The 26614-nt window shown below is 46.7% G+C and overlaps 1 protein-coding gene and 1 pseudogene across 1 annotated transcript in view; one reads left to right on the top strand and one right to left on the bottom strand.

Annotated features, from left to right (window-relative positions):
* LOC134944212 (protein mono-ADP-ribosyltransferase PARP14-like) overlaps nucleotides 1-26614 on the top strand; it is a 142245-nt gene that overhangs the window by 53955 nt on the left and 61676 nt on the right. Inside the window, exons 2-8 of the mRNA XM_063932794.1 lie at nucleotides 7795-7925; nucleotides 9001-9034; nucleotides 11999-12208; nucleotides 13185-13421; nucleotides 17026-19304; nucleotides 20461-20697; nucleotides 24949-25170. Coding sequence (XP_063788864.1) covers nucleotides 7795-7925; nucleotides 9001-9034; nucleotides 11999-12208; nucleotides 13185-13421; nucleotides 17026-19304; nucleotides 20461-20697; nucleotides 24949-25170 — 3350 coding nt within the window. The remainder of the gene's footprint in view (nucleotides 1-7794; nucleotides 7926-9000; nucleotides 9035-11998; nucleotides 12209-13184; nucleotides 13422-17025; nucleotides 19305-20460; nucleotides 20698-24948; nucleotides 25171-26614) is intronic.
* On the bottom strand, nucleotides 6789-6897 carry LOC134946374 (5S ribosomal RNA; annotated as a pseudogene).

Raw genomic sequence — 26614 nt, 5'->3', positions numbered from 1 at the left:
CGTTGCTGGGTCTATTCTCATTACCCTGATTATGTGCTGGCCGTGCAGCATGCAAGCTGCACGGCATTTCTATTTGATTGTCCTGTCTGGATCCTGATTGGAGGGTGCCTGAATAAAGGCACCCTCAGAACTTCTTACAGACGCCGGTGATAGCTTCCTGTTTGCCTGTGTCTGCTGCAGTGAGTTCCCAGTCCCGGTCTTTTCGGTTGTTCCTGTCCTCAGAGATCCTGTACTCGGAAGTTACCATCTGTTCCTGGAGTCTGACCGAGCACCTTTAACATCTGGTGGTGTTCGTGAGTCGCGGCGCAGCCGTGTGTTGCGGCTCGTCCGCTTCTGTTTATTATTTTGTTTAATTGTGTTCTGGAGCTTTGCGGAGGATTCCGCTTCCACAGATCCACTCTGGTGTCCGGCGGTGCCGGATAGGAGTGTCGGATCAGTGGATCCTTGGTTGTCCTTTTTCCTGGCGGCTAGTCCGCACATACCTTTTGATTTAGTTAGTTAGCTTGTAACCCCTGGCCTGGTTGCTTAGTCAGAGGGCCCCTTGTTATCACCCTGTCTCGGACTTCCCCTTGTCTCCCATTAAGACCTGCGGGGGCATCGGGGTTGGGCAGACATAATCCGCCCTTCGAACGCGGCTGCCATGGGCTCAAGCAACCATAGTCTCGCAGGGGATTTCTGATAACACGGGCGAGACAACGGAGTTAGGGCGCCAGGGGTTACTAGGCTATCCAGCTCCCACAACCAGCTTATTTTCCTGTACTCAGATCCCTGCCATAAGATCTCCTCCGGTCTGGAGTACAGGAATCATAACATTATCACCGGCCTACAAAAGAAAAGATTTAACTTACAGTAAATTTTTTCACTTTTTAGTTGGGAGATTTTTGTCGGCCTTATGAATCCCACCGGTGTTGATCCAAACCCTGGCCAGCTTCTTGTTAGTCAGATTCAGGAACTTACTCAGATGGTTCAGGATCTGTCCCTCCGGGTGAGGTCACAGGAAGATCTGTTACGGACTTCCCCGAGGGTCATCCCTGAACCAAAAATGCATCTGCCTGACCGTTTTTCTGGGGATAGAAAACAGTTTTTTAATTTTAAAGAATCTTGCAAACTGTATTTTCGTTTAAGACCAGTTACCTCAGGTACAGAGGCTCAGCGGGTTGGGATTATTATTTCTCTACTTCAGGGGGATCCTCAGACCTGGGCTTTTGGTTTAAAGACAGACGATCCGGCCTTATCGTCTGTAGACGCCTTTTTAAAATCTTTAGGGCTATTGTATGACGACCCTGATAGAGAGGCGTCCGCAGAAAGTCAGTTGCGTGCTCTTAGACAGGGTAGGAATCCCGCAGAGAATTATTGTACGGAGTTTCGCCGTTGGTCGAACGACTGTGGCTGGAATGACCCAGCCCTGCGCAGTCAGTTTCGCCTCGGCTTATCGGAATCTATAAAAGACAGTCTCCTCCAGTATCCCGCTCCTGAGACCCTCGATAACCTCATGGAGCTATCTATTAAAATAGATCGTCGGCTCAGAGAGCGGAGGGCTGAAAAAGGGGCATCTGTCGGGTCCTCTCCCTGGGTTCCTTCCATTCCTGTAGACATAGAGGAGCCTATGCAGATTGGTCTCTCCAAATTGTCTCCGGAAGAAAGAACCAGGAGGCAAAATTATGGTCTGTGTTTATACTGCGGAGGTAAGGGACATTTTGCCCGTAGTTGTCCAAACAAGTTGGGAAACTTCCTGACCAAGTGAATTGTGAGGGGGTTCACTTTGGTCTGCAGCTCATCTCCTCAAATAATTCACTGTTGGTTCCTGCTAAAGTTTCCTATGGCAGCCTCTGTTCCTCGATCTCTGCTTATGTGGACAGTGGAGCTGCAGGAAACTTTATGGATTTAACATGGGCCAAGGCCTTAGGTATTCCTCAGCTAACCTTAGGTAGGTGTATCACCATGCATGGTTTAGATGGGAGTCCTTTATCCAATGGGGTTATTTCTCTATGTACACCTCCTGTTTTGCTCTCGGTGGGAGCTCTGCATTCTGAAAAAATTTAGTTTTTCCTTACCCATTGTCCAGCAGTTCCTGTGGTTCTGGGTCATCCTTGGCTGGCCTTTCATAATCCCGTCATTGATTGGCAGTCTGGGGAGATCCTACAATGGGGTACCATCTGTGATAAAGAATGTATTACGCTTCCTATCCGAGTAGCTGCCGCCAGTTCCGCACATATTCCTGGGGAATACCAGGATTTTGTTGATGTGTTTTCCAAGGGCAATGCGGATATTTTGCCTCCCCATAGGCCTTATGATTGTGCCATTGAGTTAATTCCTGGTGCCACGTTGCCTAAAGGAAGGTTATATGCATTGTCTGGTCCTGAAACTGTGGCCATGAATGAGTATGTGAAAGAAAGCCTTGGGAAAGGGTTTATCAGGCCATCTAAATCCCCTTTAAGTGCAGGTTTCTTCTTCGTAGAGAAGAAGGATGGTTCACTCAGACCCTGCATTGACTTTAGAGCTTTGAATAAAATCTCAGTAAAGAATACTTACCCTCTGCCGCTGATCTCTGTCCTCTTTGATCAGCTACGTTCGGCTGTTATTTTTTCTAAGATTGATCTTAGCGGAGCATATAACCTCATCAGAATCAGGTCAGGGGATGAGTGGAAAACGGCATTTAGTACTCAGTCGGGCCACTATGAGTATCTGGTCATGCCATTCGGCCTATCTAACGCTCCGGCAGTTTTCCAGGATCTCATTAATGATGTGCTCCGTGAGTTTCTGGGAAGATTCGTCGTGGTCTATTTAGACGATATTTTGATATATTCTGACTCCGTGGAACAACATGTTACCCAGGTGCGTCAGGTGCTAAAGAGATTACGTGAAAATCACTTATATGCCAAGCTGGAGAAGTGTGAATTTCATGTCACGGAAGTATCCTTTTTAGGGTACATTATTTCCCCTCGGGGATTCCGAATGGAACCAAAAAAGCTCCAAGCCATCCTTAGTTGGGCGCAACCCACCAATTTAAAAGCAATTCAGCGCTTTTTAGGGTTTGCAAACTACTATAGAAGATTTATTCACTCTTTCTCTGACCTAGTTGCTCCCATTGTGGCACTTACTAAGAAGGGAGCAGATCCTACCAATTGGTCATGTGAAGCGGAGTTATCTTTTCAGGCCTTAAAACAAGCCTTTGTCTCAGCCCCTGTCCTTAGACATCCCAACCCAGAATTACCTTTCATTATTGAGGTGGATGCCTCGGAGGTTGGAGTAGGGGCTATCCTTTCTCAGAAGGATCCAGATTCCCTTGAGTTACATCCTTGTGCCTTTATGTCCAGGAAATTCTCATCTGCAGAATCCAACTACGATGTTGGTAACCGGGAATTGCTGGCTATTAAATGGGCTTTCGAGGAGTGGAGACATTGGCTTGAAGGAGCTACCCACACCATTTCAGTTTTGACTGATCACAAAAATCTTCAATACATTGAATCGGCTAAACGACTGAATGCCCGACAGGCTCGTTGGGCTTTATTTTTTACTCGTTTCAAATTCATTATCACCTTCAGACCAGGTTCCAAGAATACCAAGGCAGATGCCCTGTCACGCAGTTTCCTTCCGGTTCAAGACAACAGTCCTGTTACTCCCATACTTCCGCCTTCAGTCATTCAGGCAGGTCTCACACAGGATGTATTTTCCCAATTAAAGCTGCTTCAACATCAAGCTCCGGGAAATACTCCTGCTAGTCGTCTTTTTGTTCCTGAGTTTTTGAGAGCAACTGTTTTGGCGGAATTTCATGATAGCAAAGTTGCAGGGCATCCGGGAATCGCTAAGACTTTGGAATTAGTATCCCGCTCAGTATGGTGGCCTGGTCTTTCCAAAGACATTAAAGAGTTTGTTTTTTCGTGTCAGGTCTGTGCACAGCATAAAGTTCCCCGTTCTTTGCCTATTGGTCAACTTATGCCCTTGAAAGTTCCTCTTAGGCCATGGTCGCATATCTCCATGGATTTTGTGGTGGATCTCCCTCTGTCAGCCGGATGCCGAGTCATATGGGTGGTAGTGGACCGTTTTAGCAAGATGGCCCATTTTATTGCTCTTCCCCGATTGCCATCTGCCCAGGGATTGGCAGTCTTGTTCCTCCGTCATGTTTTCAGACTCCATGGGTTACCCACTGATATTGTTTCTGACAGGGGTCCACAATTCATTGCGCAATTTTGGAAGTCTTTCTGTGCTTCATTAAAGATGAAATTATCATTAACCTCCGGCTATCATCCACAATCCAATGGACAGACTGAGCGAGTTAACCAATCTCTAAAACAATATTTGCGTTTGTACTCGGCCAAACTCCAAAATGACTGGTCTGAGTTTCTTCCATTGGCGGAGTTTGCTTATAATAATGCCTGTCATTCTTCCACCAATGTGTCTCCATTTTTTGCAGTTTTTGGTTTCCACCCCAGAGCTAATTCATTTTTTCAACATTCCTCTGTCTCCTCTCTGGCCCTGACCTCTCATCTTAAACTTATTTGGAAAAAAGTGCACCTGGCTCTCAGAAAAGCAGCTTTCCGGGAAAAAATTTTTTCTGACAGGCTCCGGCGGCCGTGCACTTTTAAAGTAGGAGACAGGGTGTGGTTGTCGACTCGCAACATCAAACTTCGACAAACCTCAGCCAGATTGGGTCCTAGATATATTGGACCATTTCTCATTATCAAAAAAGTCAATCCAGTTGCTTTCCGGTTACGTTTACCAAAAACTTTACGGATCGGAAATACCTTCCATTGCTCATTGCTTAAACCATATGTTTCGTCCAGCAGATTTCCTCGTAAAAAATCTCAGGGGAGATCACCAGTTAATGTACAGGGTCAGCAAGAGTTCTTGGTTGAGAAGGTTCTCGATTCCAAGTTGTCCCGGGGTCGGCTTTATTTTTTGGTGCATTGGAGAGGTTATGGGCCAGAGGAAAGGTCGTGGGTCCTGGATGAAGACCTTCATGCCCCAAAGCTCAAAAGGGCATTTTTTCGTGAATTTCCTCGGAAATCTGGCTTTAGGGGTTCCTTGACCCCTCCTCAAGGGGGGGGTACTGTTAGGCGCCGGGGTCCGCTCGGCCGTGCGGCCCGGCGCCTAGCAACCAGGGACGCCGTGCGCGTTCAGCCGCCGGCTCCCTGGCAACGCTAAGACGCCGGGCGCACGGAGCCGCTCTGACCTTAGCAACGGGGACGCCACGTTCAGCCGCGTTCCCCGTTGCTGGGTCTATTCTCATTACCCTGATTATGTGCTGGCCGTGCAGCATGCAAGCTGCACGGCATTTCTATTTGATTGTCCTGTCTGGATCCTGATTGGAGGGTGCCTGAATAAAGGCACCCTCAGAACTTCTTACAGACGCCGGTGATAGCTTCCTGTTTGCCTGTGTCTGCTGCAGAGAGTTCCCAGTCCCGGTCTTTTCGGTTGTTCCTGTCCTCAGAGATCCTGTACTCGGAAGTTACCATCTGTTCCTGGAGTCTGACCGAGCACCTTTAACATCTGGTGGTGTTCGTGAGTCGCGGCGCAGCCGTGTGTTGCGGCTTGTCCGCTTCTGTTTATTATTTTGTTTAATTGTGTTCTGGAGCTTTGCGGAGGATTCCGCTTCCACAGATCCACTCTGGTGTCCGGCGGTGCCGGATAGGAGTGTCGGATCAGTGGATCCTTGGTTGTCCTTTTTCCTGGCGGCTAGTCCGCACATACCTTTTGATTTAGTTAGTTAGCTTGTAACCCCTGGCCTGGTTGCTTAGTCAGAGGGCCCCTTGTTATCACCCTGTCTCGGACTTCCCCTTGTCTCCCATTAAGACCTGCGGGGGCATCGGGGTTGGGCAGACATAATCCGCCCTTCGAACGCGGCTGCCATGGGCTCAAGCAACCATAGTCTCGCAGGGGATTTCTGATAACACGGGCGAGACAACGGAGTTAGGGCGCCAGGGGTTACTAGGCTATCCAGCTCCCACAACCAGCTTATTTTCCTGTACTCAGATCCCTGCCATAAGATCTCCTCCGGTCTGGAGTACAGGAATCATAACAGTCTCAGCACAGGGTTGTATTTCTTTGTCTCAGCACAGGGTTGTGTGTCTTTGTCTTAGCAGAGGGTTGTGTGTCTTTGTCTCAGCACAGGGTTGTGTGTCTTTGTCTCAGCACAGGGTTGTCTTTCTTGATTTGAAAAGTTCCTGACTCCTTCATTTGGCTTGAGCTGGATTACTCCTGTTTTTTTTTACTATGACTAGAGAGAAAGGAAGACTCCTGTTTGGGTGCACTCTCAAGAAAATTAGTAATATTGCAAAATGAATAAGACATAAAAAATGTATTTTTTATTAAATATTCATTAAAACGGGAAAAGTATAGATAAAGCCGGGTGTATCCAAAACAAACAGTACAAGAACAAAAACAAATATCAAATGTTAAAATATGTAGTACAAAAAACATCCAGGTTGGGGAGCATACAAACACCTTAAAGGGGTGCAATCAATCTGTTGTAATCCCTGAGACCTGCAAAGAAATTGTTTTCAAATAAATCACAATTTATTCAAATATAGACCAAATAATAGGTCTATTCCCAGAGACTCTTGGGTATTTTACAAAGTAATGATAATAATCATAATATAGAAATGTGCTCACAACTGGCCCTGTTGTAGCAAACTAAAAAAAAAAAAAAAAAGGCAGTGTTCGTTTGAAGAACTGAAACAATGTCCACCTGGTAAAAATCTAATTGCTAAGACAATATTCAGTAAAAGTAGATGGAAAAACAGTAACTCTGCTGTCAGCGTTAGGCATAGAGTATAGTACTTAGTTTAATTCTACTAAACTTCTTATTCCCAGGAGGTCTCCCATCCAAGTACTGACCAAGCCCAACACTGCTTAGCTTCCAAGATTGGGCGTGTACAGCATGGTATGATAGTAGACAAATCAAATACAGCTCAGGATCGCTGATGTGAGTGCACCTAAAAAGTGGTGTTAAATGGAGAGTTGATTCAGAACAGAACAGAAGTAAGGACAGCAAAAAAAGGAGGATCTGCTGTTGATGTTAGACAGAGGAACAGTGAATCGTCGGTGAGAGTCCATATATAAATACGTGGGAAAAGATTGATTTTAGCAAGATATAAATGTAACTTTAGAAAGAGATCATTCAAATATATGAACAAGTATGCTCTCTGAGTAATTGCTGCCAATCTCCATAGCCACAATTAGAAAACCAGTGTTCCTCGGTTCACTAAACGTACCTCCACAAGTACTGTTCACTTCAATACAATAATAAGCAAACAATAATAAGTAGCCTAAAATATCTATAGGTTCTATACAAAGCGTCGCAAATATATATTGTTAAGACACCCGGGAATTACAAAGTCTCATATCCAGGTCTTAGATTAAGGCGTGATATGTTACCAGATTACACCTACTGACTCTGGGTGCACCACCAAATCGAGTATCTAGTGGATTCCCCTGTGACTGATAAATTTTGGTTCATACTAATTAACTGTGTTAACTAATAGACTGGTGCGGTGTCACCTATTCTTTGTTACTCCTGCTTTTGCAAGCTGATCTGTCATAAAATATGTGGACAAATAGAAGCGGATCTTGTCCCCCACCATGTAACTGAACCTAAGGATGAAATATAACACAATTTACTTAATTTTAGATTTTTCTGAATTTCTCAATAAGAAACTTTTGGCCTAGGGGTGCCGTGAAAAGAATTGTGATACTCCAGGGTGCTGTGACTCAAAAAAGTTTGTGAACCACTGGTTTAATCCCATTAAAAGAAGATAAAGCTTCTCTCACAGGTTTACGTTTCCTATATTTCAGTCCGGGACCAGGTTCTTCAGAAAGAGACCCACCAGCTAGTGCTGCGCGACGGGAAGACGATGACGCTGGATGTAAGATCAGCAGATATTGTGGGAAGCAGTCCAAGGAAATCCCCAGAGGTGTCGCCCAAGGTGGGGTTATATATTGCTACAAAGCATAAGAAAGGATCCTGGGGGGGAATGTAAGGAACAGACATTTGTCACCTGTCCAGATATTTATTGCTTTCAGTCTTGTAAAAAATTCCTGGAAACTGCAGATGATACCAAATCGCTGCTCATTAGTTTCCTCCGTCATGTGCGTCACAGAGCACAGCATCACAGCTCAGGAAATATATGCCATAGTACACATGGCCGGCTTTACAGTGTTTACATTTCAATGGCTTACTAGAGAGGAAATCAACTCTCTGTCTGGTGTTGAACTACAAGTCACGGAATGGCCAGCCAGCCTTCAGTAACCCGGCTATATTGTGCAACTACATGTCCCAGAATGAACTGTCAGCCAGAGGTGTTTATGCAGCAGTTTTTAATTTTTGCAGTTGATAAATAATCTTTACGGGTAAATTTACTAAAAGTTTGATTCGATTTTAAATCAAACCAAAACGATCTAAATCGATGTTATGTTTCAGGGGCTAAATCGCACATTTACTAACAACGAAAAATCAATAGGAGAAATTGTCTGTTAGTAAATGTGCATTTTAGCCCCTGAAACACAATATCAATTTAGATCGATTTAAAATGAACCTTTAGTAAATGTACCCCTTAGGGGGGAATTCAGTTGTCCACCCTAAATGTTTGCACAAAATAAAATGCAGTATTATCACGATTTTTGCAGATGTTTTGCATTTATTCAATTATACCCCATTATTTTCATGCAAAACTTTTCCTGTTTTCTCGCAAAAAACACATAGGATCTGAGATAAGTTAACAGACCTATGTGTTTTTGCAATTGCGCCTGCGAAAACAGGTCACTAATCGGGGATTCCCCTGTAACTGCTGGCATTGGCTAATTCGATAGCCCCTGAGGGATCAATTAGTCACGGTAAATTACCACGGTTAATTGAATTCCCCAACTAATGATTCCTGCGGCTAATTGAATTACCTCCTTAGTGTCTTTGCAAAGGGGACAAACAGAAGCTAATGTGCTAAATTATTTGTATTAATTCTAATCTATACTATTTGTCTAATTAGCTATTGCTCATTTTTGCAGGAGTCCAGCGAGAATAATGTGATGCTGTCTCCAGGTAATTTTCTTGTAATACATATTATTTTATATTTTGGAGACGCAATGCTATATAAAGGGGTCTCTGTGTCCCCCCTAGAAGAAGAGGAATGTGTCAGTGGCATGATGACATTGATGTTTTGCACAATAGAAAGTTGAGGTGTCCGACATTATCAGCTGACTGCACAAGCGCCAAACTTGGAAGTACCTGCGAGTTTCATACCACAATGTACAGATGTAGCCACGCTCATCGATTCTGAAACTTGCCGTGTTTGCGGCAATCTATGCCCGCAACTAGGAGACACACCCAGACGCCATAGGAATACATGGGTGGCATAGTAAGTCGCACCTGTGCCTCAGTACGGCGCATGTGCCCATGCGGCTGAGCTAAAAAAAAAGTTTAGTATACTTTACTCTTTTCAGCGAAGCCTCCAGTCAATGGTGGGAGGGTGGGCTGTACCCACATGTGTAGAGGGTGGGCTGTATCCACATGTGTAGAGGGTGGGCTGTACCCACATATGTAGAGGGTGGGCTGTATCCACATGTGTAGAGGGTGGGCTGTGGGCTGTATCCACATGTGTAGAGGGTGGGCTGTATCCACATGTGTAGAGGGTGGGCTGTACCCACATGTGTAGAGGGTGGGCTGTATCCACATGTTTAAGATATATTTATTTTTCATCCACTAGGGGTCACTGGAGTACTCTTGGGATATGGACGGCTTCCGCAGGAACAGGGCACTGAATATTTAAATTTAGAACTCTCCACCCCTCCATATCCCAGAGTACCTCAGTGTTTTTTTCTGTGCTCCCAGGACTAACAAGGCTTGTTGTGTGGGGCTCTCACACTTTCTTTGAATATTTTTTGATTTTGATTTTTCATTTTTATTTTAGCCGCCATTGATATCACTAATCATAATTTATGTACCCCTTTCCCCATATTTATGCTCCCAGGTGGGTTGCCAAATATAGCCCATTCGGATGTCAGAGGTAAATAAGTAACCAAATACTCCAATCCCCAGGTCGGAGTAGTCAGCACGTTGATGAAGTCCCGGCTGCAGCAGCTGTTAGTACAGATTTACTAACAATCATGTAGGCTTCCGTTTTGTCTTTTGATAGTGTTTCTTGTCGATTTGTGGAGTCTTGTGAGGTGCGACTCTAGCTGGGATAAAGCAGCATGCTTGGTGTATATCCTGCACCGATTAGTGAGATCCGTGCAGGCTTTTGTGTTTTTAGTGAAATAAAGAGTTACTTTTATACAAAAACCAGTGTAAGGTTTAAGAAATACATGGGGAAAACGGTATGGCACCTGGTTGTTATGTATGTGTGGGTGGGGGGGGGGGGGGGGGAATGCCAGGGGACACATTTCACAGGGTCCCCCAGCCAAAGCATTTAGCCCCATCAAGCTGGTCACCACAGCCTTGGGATTTCTTGGAAAGTGAGGAACCCCTTTATTGGTGTCACGCTCGGCTGGAACTGAGGATCCGGCGATTGAGATTTGCCCGAGGAAGCGACTGCCTGTGGATCAAGAAGACGAGGGGGCTGGATATAGTTCCTTCTCATGAGACAAAAGGTCAATGGTAGATGTAGGCAGAACTAGGAGTCAGTAAGTTGTAGTTAAAAAACGAGACTGAGGATAAAGAACTGCAGGCTTGGGAACTGTGGCTTGAAAGACTAGGCTGAAGAACTCTGCCTCAAAAGAACTGAAGACTGCGGAGGTCCCCGTAGTGCTCAGGATTCCTCTACGGCTTAGGGTACCGGTGGGCACTCTACGAGAAGAGGCGGACTGAAGGCAATGGGACTGCTGCAGCGAAAGATAATAACCGGAACCAGGGCACCTGGAACAACCTGGGAGCACAGAGATAGAGCACCTTACGTAATAAAGCAACTTAAAGCACTGGCACCCTTAGTCTGGACCAGCCCCTTTTTGTAAGGGGAGCCGGCCCTGGATTGGCTGCACACAGAGTGGGATTAAATTGGCTTTGCTTGGTCTCCAACATAGCGGCCCCCAGCAGAGAGGACACACACAGGGAACCAGTATGCAGACTGCATTCCCTGCCTCCTGGAAGCCGCACTCCCTGCCAGAGCCCTCTGCTGCATCAGCTCCCTGCCAGAGTGCTTCAGATCCCCAGCCTACCCCCAAATGGACGCACCAGAGGTCCGCACCACAGCAGAATCCCAGTGCCGCAGCCCTGCCAACCGTCGGAGCGGCGAAACCCAGGACCTCCGGCCGGAGGTAAGGCTCCGGTCCCTGACAATTGGCATCCTGGTACTTGAAGTACAGGGAAAAGATGCATAGGGAGCCCCCATATTTCCAACAACCATCACTGGGCTCTTACTAGCAAAAAAGGGGGGAGAGGTAATGCCGCAGCCAGAAGACACACTTGATGGGGTCCCCCGGCCACAGTATTTAGCCCCACCAACTAGCCACCGCAGTTTTGGGATTCCTCAAAAAGAAGGGACCCCCCCTCCTGAGGAGACCCGAGGGCTAGGGTTAAGCATGGGGCTATCCCCGGCACCCCTGGGCGGTGGTGCCGAGCTAATACTAGTTAGAATAATATTGCCTCTACAGGTCCCAGCATGTGGAGCATTAAGGGCCTGCTGGTACCTATAGTTCCCCAGCAAAATAAATAATAAAATAAAGATAGCACACACACACACACACACACACACACACACACACACACACACACACACACACACACACACACTGTAGGAAGTATAACTTTAATAAACCCACTCACATATACTCACCTTATCCCCGGTGCCGTTTGGTCCACTTGTCCAAGGTGAATCCACATGTCCAATAAGAGCAGCATCGCGCTCTGCAAAGGGAGACAATGCCCCCGTCAGCAGCTGACTCGCGCTCTTCCGACAAGTCCAGGTTCGGGTGATCAGTATCATGTGCTGGTCAGTAATAGCGTTTTGGAAATGTGATTTCATGGCGATAGAAGTTTGGGTTTTAACTCCATTGGTTTTTAATTTAACAGCTCCAAGAGAACCACTTAATGAAATGGAACGTGAAGAACATGTAGCACGGGACGCCCCCTCCAATGTGGTCCTGATCGGGAACGTCCAGGACAGCCACTCACCTGAGATGTTGAACCTCTTGGTGGAAAATATCAGTGATAGTGGAGACTTCAACGTGGAGACGATTCCGGAGATCTGCTCCGTTGCTATAACCTTCACCTGTGACATCGGTGAGGCTAAATCATTTTCTAGAACCATAAAAGACAAAATACAACAAAAAATACATTGTTAAAAACCGTTTCAGTAAGTTAAAATATTTTGCTACTATATACATCCAGCCTCAATACGCCATGCTGCGCAAGATGTTTGGTGAGAGCGAGCAGCCAGGCCCCGTGCTACTCTGCTGGTGTTGGGTGCCTTTTTGCCATAAAGGTGTCTTATTTGCAACGCAGTGCAACTAGGATGCAGCGGGAGACTGTACTGATTAAATTGATATATAACACATATTTTGTGTGTGACTGATGTACTGTATACAGAGCAGACCAAAACTTGTATTGGAAAAAAGCTTTGTCTGCTTCCAGTGTTGGACCTCTGCCTGAACAGCACACCTGGGAATTGCAGTGATATTGACCCATGTATAGGGGTGTGGTCAGTCTCCAGGTGCGGTGTGCCCAGCCACTACAGAGGTTTGGCTAACCGTTAGAGAGTGTCTGGTCTGGGCCCCTTAAAAAATATATACATTAAATACTACTAGTGCTGCATGATAATGTACCAGATTAATGCACTGTAGAGAATATATCCTAGTCCTGTGTAGTATAAGGTAACATATGTATACTGTATAATTCAAGTGCACAGTCTGGAACCTGATCCCTAGAGGAGGAGGTGAGCCTTCAGGCAGTGGGCCCCACCATGGTTTTCCATGTACCCATGTGGGCCAGTCCAACCCTGGCTGCTACACTGTTGCACTTCGTGTACAGATTCAGACTCCATCATACACATATATATAAGTCGCTCATCTCACATTGATCAGCACAGTCTCCTCGAGCGTCCTAGTCTCATAATGACCACATTCTTTTTTTTCTGCACGTAGACTGTATGTCTCATTTGTAGTTTCTTGATAATTTGGCCGCTTAGTAACTTTTTGCTCCATATTGCTCCAAGTTCACTTTAATCTTTATTGAAGATCGTTGGCTTTTCTTTAACCAGATGTTCTCAGCTTTAGCCAAACCTTTTCTGACAACACCAGAGTGAGACAGCTCAAATGGACGGCGAAGCCTCTAGGAGAGACCCGATCAATCAGAGCTGAGGGGTTGCCCCCCAACACATCCGAAGATTTTGTCATCATTTATTTTGAGAGCCCAAAGCATGGAGGTGGCAGAGTAGAGAAGGTGTTGATGTTACCTGAGGAAGACGCAGCGCTGATAACGTTCCATGACGTACAAAGTGAGTGACCTGCTGTTACCATTTCTGTATACTGGTACCGAGCTGCAGATATATTTACAGAAACAGGATGATAAAGACTTTATCTCACATTACATAGACAAGTCATGGACAACCTACTGTAACTAATTTATAGAATTTAAAAACAAACCCAAAATGACCTTGCTAATCTCATATCACTCAACCCAAGTATGCCCCAACATGTCCTACGCATGTTCTAAATTTTACCAGATGCGACTCTGACCTTTCACTTGCTCCAAAATATCCCCAGATGCCTTCAGCTCACCACAAGTGAACCATCTGCACTCTTAAAATGCCTTTCCAAACCCCCAGACTCTTGCCGGCCCTCAGTGCCCACATGTACGCCTACATTATCCTTGTGCTTTTCACATCTCTCTATACACCGCTTAGACCTACTCATGTGCCCTCCATATGCCACTCACATCTCCTCACATGCCCTCCACATGCCACTCAGACCTCCTCACATGCCCTCTATATTCCACTCAGACCTCCTCACATACCCTCCATATGCCACTCAGACCTTCTCACATGCCCTCCATATGCTACTCACCCACCTCACATGCTCTCCACATGCCTCTAAGACCTCCTTACATGCCCTCCACATGCCTCTCAGACCTCTTTACATGCCCTCCATATGCCACTGAAACCTCCTCACATGCCCTCCATATGCCACTGAGACCTTCTTACGTGCCCTCCGCATGCCACTCAGACCTCACCACATGCCCCAACTCTCAGACCTTCCTCACATGACCCGACATGCCACTGAGACCTCCTCACATGCCAACCAGACCTCCTCACATTCCTTTCACATGCTACTGAGACTTCCTCACATGACCCCTTTTGCCATAAAATGTTTTTAGAAGCTCCGATCCCCACAAGCACTCAGAGCCCACGTGTACTGCAAACCACCTCCATATGCCACTGAGATCTCCTCACATGCCTCTCAGATCTCCTCACATGCCTCTCAGATCTCCTCACATGCCACTCAGATCTCCTCACATGCCACTCAGATCTCCTCACAAGCCACTCAGATCTCCTCACGTCTCTGATTTCCTCACATGCCTCTCAGATCTCACATGCCACTCAGATCTCTTCACATGCCACTCAGATCTCCCGCACATGAAACTCAAATCTCCCGCACATGCCTCTCAGATCTCCTCATATGCCACTCAGATCTCCCACACATGCCCTTGACTTACGACTGGCACCTTACCCATATGGCACTAAGACCTCCCCACATGAACCCTACATAACACTTACACCACCTACACATACCACTCAAACCACCTCAAATTCCACTTACTTTTGCTCCTCACCTGTCCCACTCAATGGCTAATTTACAGAAAGAGCCCTTAGAGGGAGAGCATGTGTTGTATGATTCACTGGATTCCCTCCTCCTCTGATTGGATACGCTGCATCCTCTCCTACTCTGATTGGATGTGCTGCATGACCTCCCCACATTTTGCAGAGGAGGACAAGTCATGCAGGAGCCAGATGCTCCCATGCAGTCTTAGGGGTCTATTTAGTAAAAAAATCCTAAAAGTGCAAGTGGACTGCCAGAGAAGACACTAAGGACCTCATTCAATAAGGTTTGCAAAATTTGCAATTCACAATCCCTCCAGTTATCGAACGACTGCGCATACGAAGCGTTTGCATCGCTCACGTGCGAGTAAAATTAGCAACAGAAATTGCGTACACATTGTGATCGCAATACAGTCGTGTTTGACTGACAGGGAGCCTGCATGGGTGGAAACCTGACGTTTTCTGGGTATGTGTGAAAAACGCAGGCGTTCCCAGGTGTTTTTAAGGAGGGCGTCTGACGTCAGCGATGGCCACTTCCAGCTTCTTGTGTCACAAGAATTGTGGACGACCTTGCCTGGCGAAGATAGGAAAAATCTTTGATGTTCTGGGAATTGCGTATGGTTTTGTGATCAGCCCGTGTATTGCGATACGTTCGCAATTTCTGCAATGGGCGGTTTTTCTCTATTTCTGGTCGGCAACTATTTGATCGCAGAAACTACTTTTTAGCAGAACCTGCAATCCTTACTGAATAAGTTCTTAAATATTCACTTCTCTGTTTTATATACATTGTGTTCCTGCAAAGTCACCAGTCCTATATGTGGGGGTTGCAAGCGTCTGACATGACAAAAGTGCAGTTTCCTCTGCGCTAAGGGGGTAATTCAGACCTGATCGCTTGCTAGCATTTTTTGCAGCGCTGCGATCAGGTCAGAACTGCGCATGCGTATGCACCGCAATGCGCAGGCGCGTCGCACGGGTACAAAGCGGATTGTTGCTGTGCGATGGGTTTTACGAAGAATCCATTTGCACAGCCGATCGCAAGGAGATTGACAGGAAGAAGGCGTTTGTGGGTGGAAACTAACCGTTTTCTGGGAGTGGTTGGAAAAACGCAGGCGTGTCCGAGTGTTTGCAGGGCGGGTGTCTGACGTCAATTCCGGTCCCGTACAGGCTGAAGTGATCGCAGCGACTGAGTAAGTTCTGGGCTACTCAGAAACTGCACAAAGTTTTTTGTACCACCCGGCTGCACATGCGATCACACACTTGCAAAGAGAAAATACACTCCCCTATGAGCGGCGACTATCTGCTCGCAGCAGTGCGCAAAAACCCTAGCGAGCAAGCAGGTGTGAATTAGGCCCTAAATACGCAGACGCACTATTTTTTAGGAGAAATGCTGAAGAAAAGCCTTTTTAAAATTTACTAAATAGGCTCTTATGTCTCTAAGGGGCGTAGTGAAGGTTCCCTGAGCCGCTTATTCCCCCTACCCCTGGCCCACACCCTAATATAGACAATGGAATTCCTTGTTACACATAGAGAAAAAGTGCAAATAATAAGAGAAGTCATTATATTAAAAAAAAAGTAAAAATGACCATACACTATATCTATGCTTATCTGCTCTCCCAGAACCTGCAGGGCTTCCCAAATTTTCAGGGCCTCCCCCAGGTTCCCGGGAAGAGTGGGTGGCTCGCCAACATACGGCCCAGTTCCTACTGCAGCGGGTAGGGTGGGTAAGAGTAATGCCGGGCCCATGGAGAGGGGGCGTGGCCAATATGACTTTTCTGTGATAATTGGGTCACTTGGCCCCACCTCCTCTTCTTTTACGCTGTTTGCAGCATTTTTTTTCCATGAGAGGGCGGAGCCTAATGATGTGACTAGTCTGTCCCCACCCCCATCACTGGCCACTTACCTCTTCTCTCCTAGCTTCTCCCACAGAGGTGATAATCAAAGTAAGTAAGTGTGACTATCACTTTATTTAATGGAGTGTTATCACCATCTATTCTAGATTATTCTATAGGAAACCAATATATTAACTGGAATATCTCTTCAAATTAGTCACTAATTAGTAAATTAGTAACTGCTGCACGTGATAACTGTTGCTTTTAGAGGCCCATATGTAATCTAGAGCAATATAGCCTGACAAATGGAATGTATGATTTTTGCAAAACCCCATATTTCTGCTCATTCAGTAACCCTAAATACACAATACTGACATAAGTGATACTTGAAATGGCTTCACTGTACAGTTCTTGCTATAAATAAATAAATATCTTTGTGCCTTTATGTGTTGCAGCCGTTAAAGCGACACTATCACAGAAACATACCTTTGATAAGAAGACAATATCTGTTTATCCGTATTATCCAGAACACCGTATAGCCCTATATGGGAAGCAAAGGCCTTGTATAGAAGAGCCGCAGCCTCTCGAGTGTCCTATAAGTGCGTACGTATTGGAATTTATCTTGAGCGATGCTAAATTAAAACAGAATATGGAGACAAACATGGTGGCTAAGAACTGTAAGATCATATGGCCAGATGCAAACCGCCCAAACCCAGTCATCACATTATGTTTTTGTAGCACCTTGGCCACACATCTCAGGACCATGGCCAAAGTCATCCGGACTTGGAAGGAGGAGGTCTCAGCCGAGTACTCGCTTATTATTTCCAAATACAAAGTCACAGACTGTAAAGTGAATCCCTCAGTATGGGAAGCCATCAGAGGTCAGGTCTCTAGCCCCACTTATGAAGGCGTGTTGATCAAACTAGACCCTGCCGAGAAAACGGTCTTCCTGGCCGGCACTTTGAAGGATGTTACTAGGATTGAGCCCACATTCAGAAAACTGGTAGAGGAAACCACAAGACAGATCGAAAGAAAAAGCCAAAGCTCCACCACGACTGTAGCCGTGTCCCCGGCCCTTTATCAGATTATACGTAACAGTGGTCTGGAGAAAAAGATACTGGGGGATACCCCAGAGCTGCAGATGGAATACGACACGTCGGCGGGGAATCTAAGGCTCACCGGACTGCGAGAGGAGGTTCTCAGCGCCAAATGTGAAATATTCAATATTAATCTGCAACTGAAATCGAAATCCATTGAGTTGAACCCTCACATCTTCCAGTTCCTGATGTTCGCTGATAATGAAGAACTGTCCTGCCTACTCTTTCTACGCCACAATATTAACGCTCTGGTTTTGATTGAAGATGGTGATGTTACACTGACTGGTTACTCAAAGAAAGATTTGGCAGAGGCAGAAGAACAAATGAAACAAGAATTAATTCTTAGGCAAGTTCCAATTGACGATAAGAGCGTCCTACAAATTCCCGAGTGGAAAAGACTTCACTCGGAACTGTCGGGGTCATTTAATGTTGAGAGATGCTCAGTCCTTATCCAGGAATTCCCTACCGGAGCAGAGAGTGACGTGGTCATCACAGGTCTCTCTATACCTGTACAACAGAGTTACCAAGCGATCCATGAATTTCTGGAGAAAAACTCTCCAATGCAGAAAAACATCCAGGTTAAATCGCCAGCGGTCTTGCAGTTCATGAAGGAGGAGAAGAAGCAGATTTGGGATAACTTAAGGAGAGATAATGTCAGGATTGCCATAAGACATAGGAACATACAGATGTCAGGCACAAAGCTGTCTGTACAGCGGGCAGCTACTCTTATAGAAAGGGTTCTTTCTTCTCTCTATTCCGACACTTTGTGCATTGATAAACCCGGATCTAAGAAGTTATGTATGACGAATGAGAAAGACTATGTTACATTTGCAAAGACTAAATTCAAATGTCTGATATATTTGCAGAAGGATGGAGAAGATGAAATGGAGCCTAATGAAAACTTTCTGGTTGAACCCCAATGCCAAACAAAGCTACCAAATGGGGTGACCATCTCGGTATGTAAAGATGATCTCTGTCAACAAAATGTAGATGTTATCGTTAATGCAGCCAATGGGGACTTAAAGCACATTGGGGGTCTGGCATGGGCCATACTGAAAGCTGCAGGATCCAAACTCCAAGATGATTGTGATCTTATTGTCAAGAAGGAGGGTCCGTTGCCAGCCGGTAGTGCAGTCATTACTGATGCCGGTAACCTGCCGTGTAAGCAAGTTATACATGCAGTTGGACCAAGATGGAACTCTAGTTCACCGACAGAGTGTGAGCTCCTTCTGCAGAAAGCGATAACGAGAAGTTTAGAGCTGGCCGCAACGAACGGTCATAGGTCCATTGCAATACCAGCTGTCAGCTCCGGTATTTTTGGATTTCCCATCCACAATTGTGCAGAAAATATTGTAAAGTCCATCAGAGCGTACGTGGAGCACAAAGATGGGGTAGGCTCCATTGAAAACATTTGCTTGGTGGACTCTAACAAAGAGACAATTGTAGCTTTAACTAATAGTTTGAAAGAAGTTTTTGGAGGTCAGAACTTTAATTCCCCCCCAAAGCCCAGAATGCAAAGAGCCGCGATGAGTCCACCCAAAGACAGAGACTCCGGGTCGGGTGCATCTAATTGTCAAATGACGACCAACGAGAAGCTAGTTATCAAAGTCACAGAGGGATTTATCCAAGATGCAACAGTAAGTGTTATCTACACTGGTCATTGTGTGATCGATGATTCTGTACATGTCGGCCATATATAGTATTTCTTATTGTCATTATTATCTATTATTTATGTGACGCCAGAACATCGTACAGGGAACATTTACAATAAAAGGATGGAAGGCCAGAGCCTGAGTCAGAGAGCACAGCAGCTTAGTCTTTGAACCCCCGTTTTCTGGAAATACAGGCAGCGCCACCCTGTGCCAACCCCAAATGGCGGCAGCATGTCAGTCGTGCTGCAGCTGGGGTGCACTGCGTGCCATCTCGCAGGGCTCGTTCTGCACATGCGCAGTTCCACAAACATCGGAGATGCCCATAAACCAATGAGTTTACGCACATCTCTGGATCAGGCCCCAAAAGCGTCCGGATTTCCCGGATATCTGCAAACTACGCATGTGATGTACAAAGCAAATGCACACTGCGCATACATTGCCCCATGCACACGCACACCGGCGGAGACTGAAAGAGCGGATGGACTGATCCATCCATTGACGGACTGCGCCGCCCGCGAAATGGCATCACTGGGTGGCAACCATGCAATTGCTCGCAACTGTTCCGTCTCACGCGAATGTCTGAGATAGGACGCCGCATCTGACGGATCGTTATCTTATCTTTTTAAATTGCCCAGACGTTTGGCCAGCACGTGGTTCCCTGCTAGTTGTTGTGTTCAGTCAGTTTCTGGATAATAGGTTGACAGTCAACGTGGTCAAAAGGTCGACAGGTTCAAATGGTCGACATTAGTTTTTATGGGTTTTTTTTGTCATGCTTTCAATTTTTTCATACTTTACCATCCATGTGGACTACAATTGGGAGCGGTAACCTGTGCAGAGCGCAGCGGTAGGCACCTTGCCCAAAGCATGGCAAGCGAACGCGGTTTACCAATTGGCATTCCATGTGCTGAAAGCTAACGTTTGACAACAAAAAAAACATGAAAAACCTCATGTCGACCTTTTTACGTGCCAACCATTTCTATTTCGTCAGTTTCATTGTGTCGACCTATTTCACATGTCGATCTTGTGCATGTCAACCATTTGGTGTCGACCTAGACCCTGTCGACCTTTTGACGGTTATAAAATGTTGTACATGTCGCTATTGTATAACTGCGTGGGTCACTTACCGTTCTCTGATTATTAGACCAGCGTGATTGTAAACAGCGTGGGCAGAGATCTTAACCTTGAGAGCGGAGGAGCATCGAAAGCTCTGTCCAATAGGGCAGGGAAGAACCTGCAAAGCCTCCTATCGATAGGGAGCTCTGGAGACAAGGTGGAAGACGGATCTGTGTTTGTGACTGAGGGCTGCAACTTGTCATGTGACATCGTCATTCATGCCGTGGCTCCAGTATGGGACCAGGGAAAAGGTTCATCAGAGAAGGTAACATTTTTTTTATTGGATTTTTAAGGCCAAATTCAGTTCAGGCAATATGACTCAGATGTGGCATTACCCCGTTCTGCTAATTACCTAGGCCAGTGGTTCCCAAAGTTTTTTGAATCACGGAACCCTAGAGTATTAAAAAAATAATAATTCACGGCATCCCTTAGGCCAAAAGTTTCTCGTTGAGAAAATTAGAAGGAAATATTAAATTAAGTCAATTGTGTTTATAGGTCATCCTTAGGGTCAGTTGTGTGGTGAGGAACAGGATTTACTTCTGTTCATTGACCCACGGGGCTGCGAATCGCTTGGTGGCTGCATACACAACGCCGCCGCTCAGGAAGGGTCAAAATGAGCGACCTCATTTAATTTATTGCTGTGTGTACCCACCTCTAGTTTCAAATCAATGGAAATTGAGCAATGGCAATTAAGATCAGCAGAGCAGAGGGGTATAGTGGGACTAGCAGAGTAGAGGGATATAGTGGGACTAGCAGAGTAGAGGGGTATAGTGGGACTAGCAGAGTAGAGGGGTATAGTGGGACTAGCAGAGTAGAGGGGTACAGTGGGACTAGCAGAGTAGAGGGGTATAGTGGGACTAGCAGAGGGGTACAGTGGAACTAGTTGTGGGGTTCAATGGGACTAGCAGAGGGGTAGAGTGGAACAAGAAGAGCAGAGGGGTATAGTGGGACTAGCAGAGGGGTACAGTGGAACTAGTGGTGGGGTTCAATGGGACTAGCAGCGGGGTACATTGGGACTAGCAGAGGGGTACAGTGGAACTAGTGGTGGGGTTCAATGGGACCAGCAGAGGGTTACAGTGGGACTAGCAGAGCAGAGGGGTACATTGGGACTAGCAGAGGGGTACAGTGGGACTAGCAGAGCAGAGGGGTACATTGGGACTAGCAGAGGGGTACAGTGGGACTAGCAGAGCAGAGGGGTACATTGGGACTAGCAGAGGGTTACAGTGGGACTAGCAGAGCAGAGGGGTACATTGGGACTAGCAGAGGGGTACAGTGGGACTAGCAGAGCAGAGGGGTACATTGGGACTAGCAGAGGGTTACAGTGGGACTAGCAGAGCAGAGGGGTACATTGGGACTAGCAGAGGGTTACAGTGGGACTAGCAGAGCAGAGGGGTACATTGGGACTAGCAGAGGGGTACAGTGGAACTAGTGGTGGGGTTCAATGGGACTAGCAGAGGGTTACAGTGGGACTAGCAGAGCAGAGGGGTACATTGGGACTAGCAGAGCAGAGGGGTACATTGGGACTAGCAGAGGGTTACAGTGGGACTAGCAGAGCAGAGGGGTACATTGGGACTAGCAGAGGGGTACAGTGGAACTAGCAGAGGGGTACAATGGGACTAGAAGAGGGGTACAGTGGGACTAGAAGAGGGGTACAGTGGGACTAGCAGAGGGGTACAGTGGGACTAGAAGAGGGGTACAGTGGGACTAGCAGAGGGGTACAGTGGAACTATAAGAGGGGTACAGTGGAACTAGAAGAGGGGTACAGTCGGACTAGCAGAGGGGTACAGTGGGACTAGCAGAGCAGAGGGGTATAGTGGAACTAGTGGTGGGGTACAGTGGGACTAGCAGAGGGGTACAGTGGGACTAGCAGAGGGGTACAGTGGGACTAGCAGAGGGGTACAGTGGGACTAGCAGAGGGGTACAGTGGGACTAGCAGAGCAGAGGGGTATAGTGGAACTAGTGGTGGGGTACAGTGGGACTAGCAGAGGGGTACAGTGGGACTAGCAGAGGGGTACAGTGGGACTAGCAGAGCAGAGGGGTATAGTGGAACTAGTGGTGGGGTACAGTGGGACTAGCAGAGGGGTACAGTGGGACTAGAAGAGGGGTACAGTGGGACTAGAAGAGGGGTACAGTGGGACTAGCAGAGGGGTACAGTGGAACTAGAAGAGGGGTACAGTGGGACTAGCAGAGGGGTACAGTGGGACTAGCAGAGGGGTACAGTGGGACTAGCAGAGCAGAGGGGTATAGTGGAACTAGTGGTGGGGTACAGTGGGACTAGCAGAGGGGTACAGTGGGACTTGCAGAGCAGAGGGGTATAGTGGAACTAGTGGTGGGGTACAGTGGGACTAGCAGAGGGGTACAGTGGGACTAGAAGAGGGGTACAGTGGGACTAGAAGAGGGGTACAGTGGGACTAGCAGAGGGGTACAGTGGGACTAGAAGAGGGGTACAGTGGGACTAGCAGGGGGGTACAGTGGAACTAGAAGAGGGGTACAGTGGAACTAGAAGAGGGGTACAGTGGGACTAGCAGAGGGGTACAGTGGGACTAGCAGAGGGGTACAGTGGAACTAGAAGAGGGGTACAGTGGGACTAGCAGAGGGGTACAGTGGGACTAGCAGAGGGGTACAGTGGGACTAGCAGAGCAGAGGGGTATAGTGGAACTAGTGGTGGGGTACAGTGGGACTAGCAGAGGGGTACAGTGGGACTAGCAGAGGGGTACAGTGGGACTAGCAGAGGGGTACAGTGGGACTAGCAGAGGGGTACAGTGGGACTAGCAGAGGGGTACAGTGGGACTAGCAGAGGGGTACAGTGGGACTAGCAGAGGGTTACAGTGGGACTAGCAGAGCAGAGGGGTATAGTGGAACTAGTGGTGGGGTACAGTGGAACTAGCAGAGAAGTAAATAGATACAAAAGAAAAAAACAAAACCCAGGCTGTATATTTTTTCTTTTGTCTGCCTGATAAAGTGTGACTGAAGCAGAGTAGTGATTGCAGCGCCAGCAGGCTACTTACATTTTCCAGCTTACTGATGTAAATTCAGCTTTTTATTCACTGTCTGACTCACAAACAATCAGGACAGGTAAAGCCTGGTGACTCAGACGTGATGTTATTGTAGTTGATGAGTCATGCACAATGGGGCTATTTTAGATGTGGTTGGAGTAGCTATCGCTCCTGCTTGCATAGAAGCAGCAACGCTAGCACTAATATGATAATGCAGCAGGGGTATCACGCCTACTTTATGCATTACTGATCTGAACTGCGTCCAAGGACTCCGTATCGGGTCTTCCCGGCACCATTTGCGGCCATGGGGAAGCGCAGGCCCTCCTTATGTAGAGGCCGGGAAATCTCTGTGCACTGACGGAGATCCCTGGCTTCTTCCCTCCTCCTAAATAGCAGCAACATGCCTCTGTTTGTCATCGCCTCCCCCACCCCGCTCTTCAAATGGCAGCAGATTGTCAATCACTGACAGTCTTCTGCCATCCTGTGTTCAATGGGTCATGGGCATGCGCAAAGTACCCATAATTGGACTTTGCAGCACAAGGCGCACCTCCAACAACATTTGAATCAGGGCCCATAACAGACATTGTGGCTGATGAATCATGTACAGTTAAGAGACAGCTTGTAGCGAGAAACCATTTAACTACATGTCAACAAGTTATTTGTCCTTCCCATTTGGTCTACTGCAAGATAGTAAAAACACAAAAAAGGACATATAGCTATTATAAGTAAAAACTACTGAGCGGACATCTTACCAGAAAACACCAGCGGACAAATTTATTTATATGATCTTTGCCCAATCATTCTTTTATATATATATTTTTAGAATGCATGCACAATATATTAGGAAAAAATGATGGCAGCCAATCAGTTGTTAGAAATGCTCTTTGAACTATTGGCCCTCATTCCGAGTTGTTAGCTCGCTAGCTGCTTTTAGCAGCATTGCACACGCTAGGCCGCCGCCCTTTGGGAGCGTATCTTAGCATAGCAGAATTGCGAACGAAAGATTAGCAGAATTGCTCGAAAATCTTTTCCTGCAATTTCTGAGTAACTCCAGACCTACTCCTAGATTGCGATTACCTCATCCCGTTTAGTTTCTGGTTTGACGTCGCAAACACGCCCAGCGTCCGGCCAGCCACTCCCCCGTTTCTCCAGCCACTCCTGCATTTTAGCCTGACCCACCTACATTTTTTAGCACACTCCCGGAAAACGGTCAGTTTCCGCCCAGAAACACCCACTTCCTGTCAATCACTCACCGATCAGCGTCGCTCGGACCTGTGTAAAATTGCATAGTTTTGTGTGAAAATACTTAGTGCGTGCGCCCTGCGGCCTATACGCATGCGCAGAATCGCCCATTTTTAGCCTGATCGCTATTCTTCTAAAAACGGCAGCGAGCGAACAACTCGGAATGACCACTATTGATCAGCAGGTGGTAACTGTTCCGGGATATTCCCACTCAGTTCTCAGCGTTGGCACAGCTAGAAACCATCATTATATTTATGATGCATTGTATTCTGTATTAGATCCTTAGATCCATAATAGAGACCTGCCTGAAGATCGCAGAGAAGAGACACCTGACATCCATAACCTTCCCGGCCATTGGGACAGGAAATCTGGGGTTTCCCAGACACATTGCTGCTGGTTTAATGTTAGACGAGATTCTCACCTTTAGTAGCAAACGTAAGATCCAGTATGTTCAAGAAGTGGTTTTCATGCTGCACCCGACTGACAAGGAAACTATTACGGTAAAATATATTATTATTCTCAGAATTGCAGATAAGAACATATTGAAAAGGAGAGTACTCAGTGTGCCTGGGAGTACCACTGTCCCGGAGATATATCTTATTTAGATTGTAAGCTATTGGGCAGGGCACGTTACTCATCCTTAGCGCCAGTACTTCTTGCCCCCTTCAGCGACCATGACACTGCTTGCTCACATATATAAGGGATATGGGGTCATTGAGAGCCGTTGTGCCTTCCATGCAGCTACCACTGCCTGCTCCTGTAAGCTGGAGAGTTGCCCTAACTTTATTATTTGTATTCATGCTATGTACTTACGAGATGCTTCCCCTGTTGTCTATTCTACTTATTATTATTATTTATTATTAGATACTTATATAGTGCCAGCATGTTCTGCTGCACTGTACAGTTCTATTTATGCTGTTTATATGTCTGCCCCATGCACAGTGCTCCATGCATTTTCTGGCACCTAATAAATAAAAGATAATATTGAATCAGGTTAATTTCTCAGTGCAACAGAAAACCAGTTACTGGACAAGTCAGGAAGCACCAACATCTCTCATACTCACGGAAGTACTTGGAGTTGGATACAGTGAGATGCTGAAGTGCCTGAGGTTGGACACAGGGAGATACATCAGTACCTGGGGTTGGGTACAGTGAGATACAGCAGTACCTGGGGTTGGGTACAGTGAGGTACATCAGTACCTGGGGTTGGATACAGTGATATACATCAGTACCTGGGTTTGGTACAGTGAGGTACATCAGTACCTAGGGTTGGGTACAGTGAGGTACAGCAGTACCTGGGGTTGGATACAGTGAGGTACATCAGTAACTGGGGTTGGATACAGTGAGATACATCAGTACCTGGGGTTGGGTACAATGAGTTACAGCAGTACCTGGGGTTGAGTACAGTAAGTTACAGCAGTACCTGGGGTTGGGCACAGTGAGTTACAGCAGTACCTGGGGTTGGGCACAGTGAGTTACAGCAGTACCTGGGGTTGGGTACAGTGAGTTACAGCAGTACCTGTGGTTGGGCACAGTGAGTTACAGCAGTACCTGGGGTTGGGTACAGTGAGTTACAGCAGTACCTGTGGTTGGGTACAGTGAGTTACAGCAGTACCTGGGGTTGGGTACAATGAGTTACAGCAGTACCTGGGGTTGGGTACAATGAGTTACAGCAGTACCTGGGGTTGGGTACAGTGAGTTACAGCAGTACTTGTGGTTGGGCACAGTGAGTTACAGCAGTACCTGGGGTTGGGCACAGTGAGTTACAGCAGTACCTGGGGTTGGGTACAGTGAGATACAGCCGTACCTGGTGTTGGGTACAGTGAGGTACATCAGTACCTGGGGTTGGATACAGTGATATACATCAGTACCTGGGTTTGGTACAGTGAGGTACATCAGTACCTAGGGTTGGGTACAGTGAGGTACAGCAGTACCTGGGGTTTG

This window comes from Pseudophryne corroboree, chromosome 7 (assembly GCF_028390025.1).
Source record: "Pseudophryne corroboree isolate aPseCor3 chromosome 7, aPseCor3.hap2, whole genome shotgun sequence".
NCBI classification, from domain to species: domain Eukaryota; kingdom Metazoa; phylum Chordata; class Amphibia; order Anura; family Myobatrachidae; genus Pseudophryne; species Pseudophryne corroboree.
Note: the sequence above shows the minus strand (reverse complement) of the source record. Positions and strands in the feature narration are given on the sequence as shown.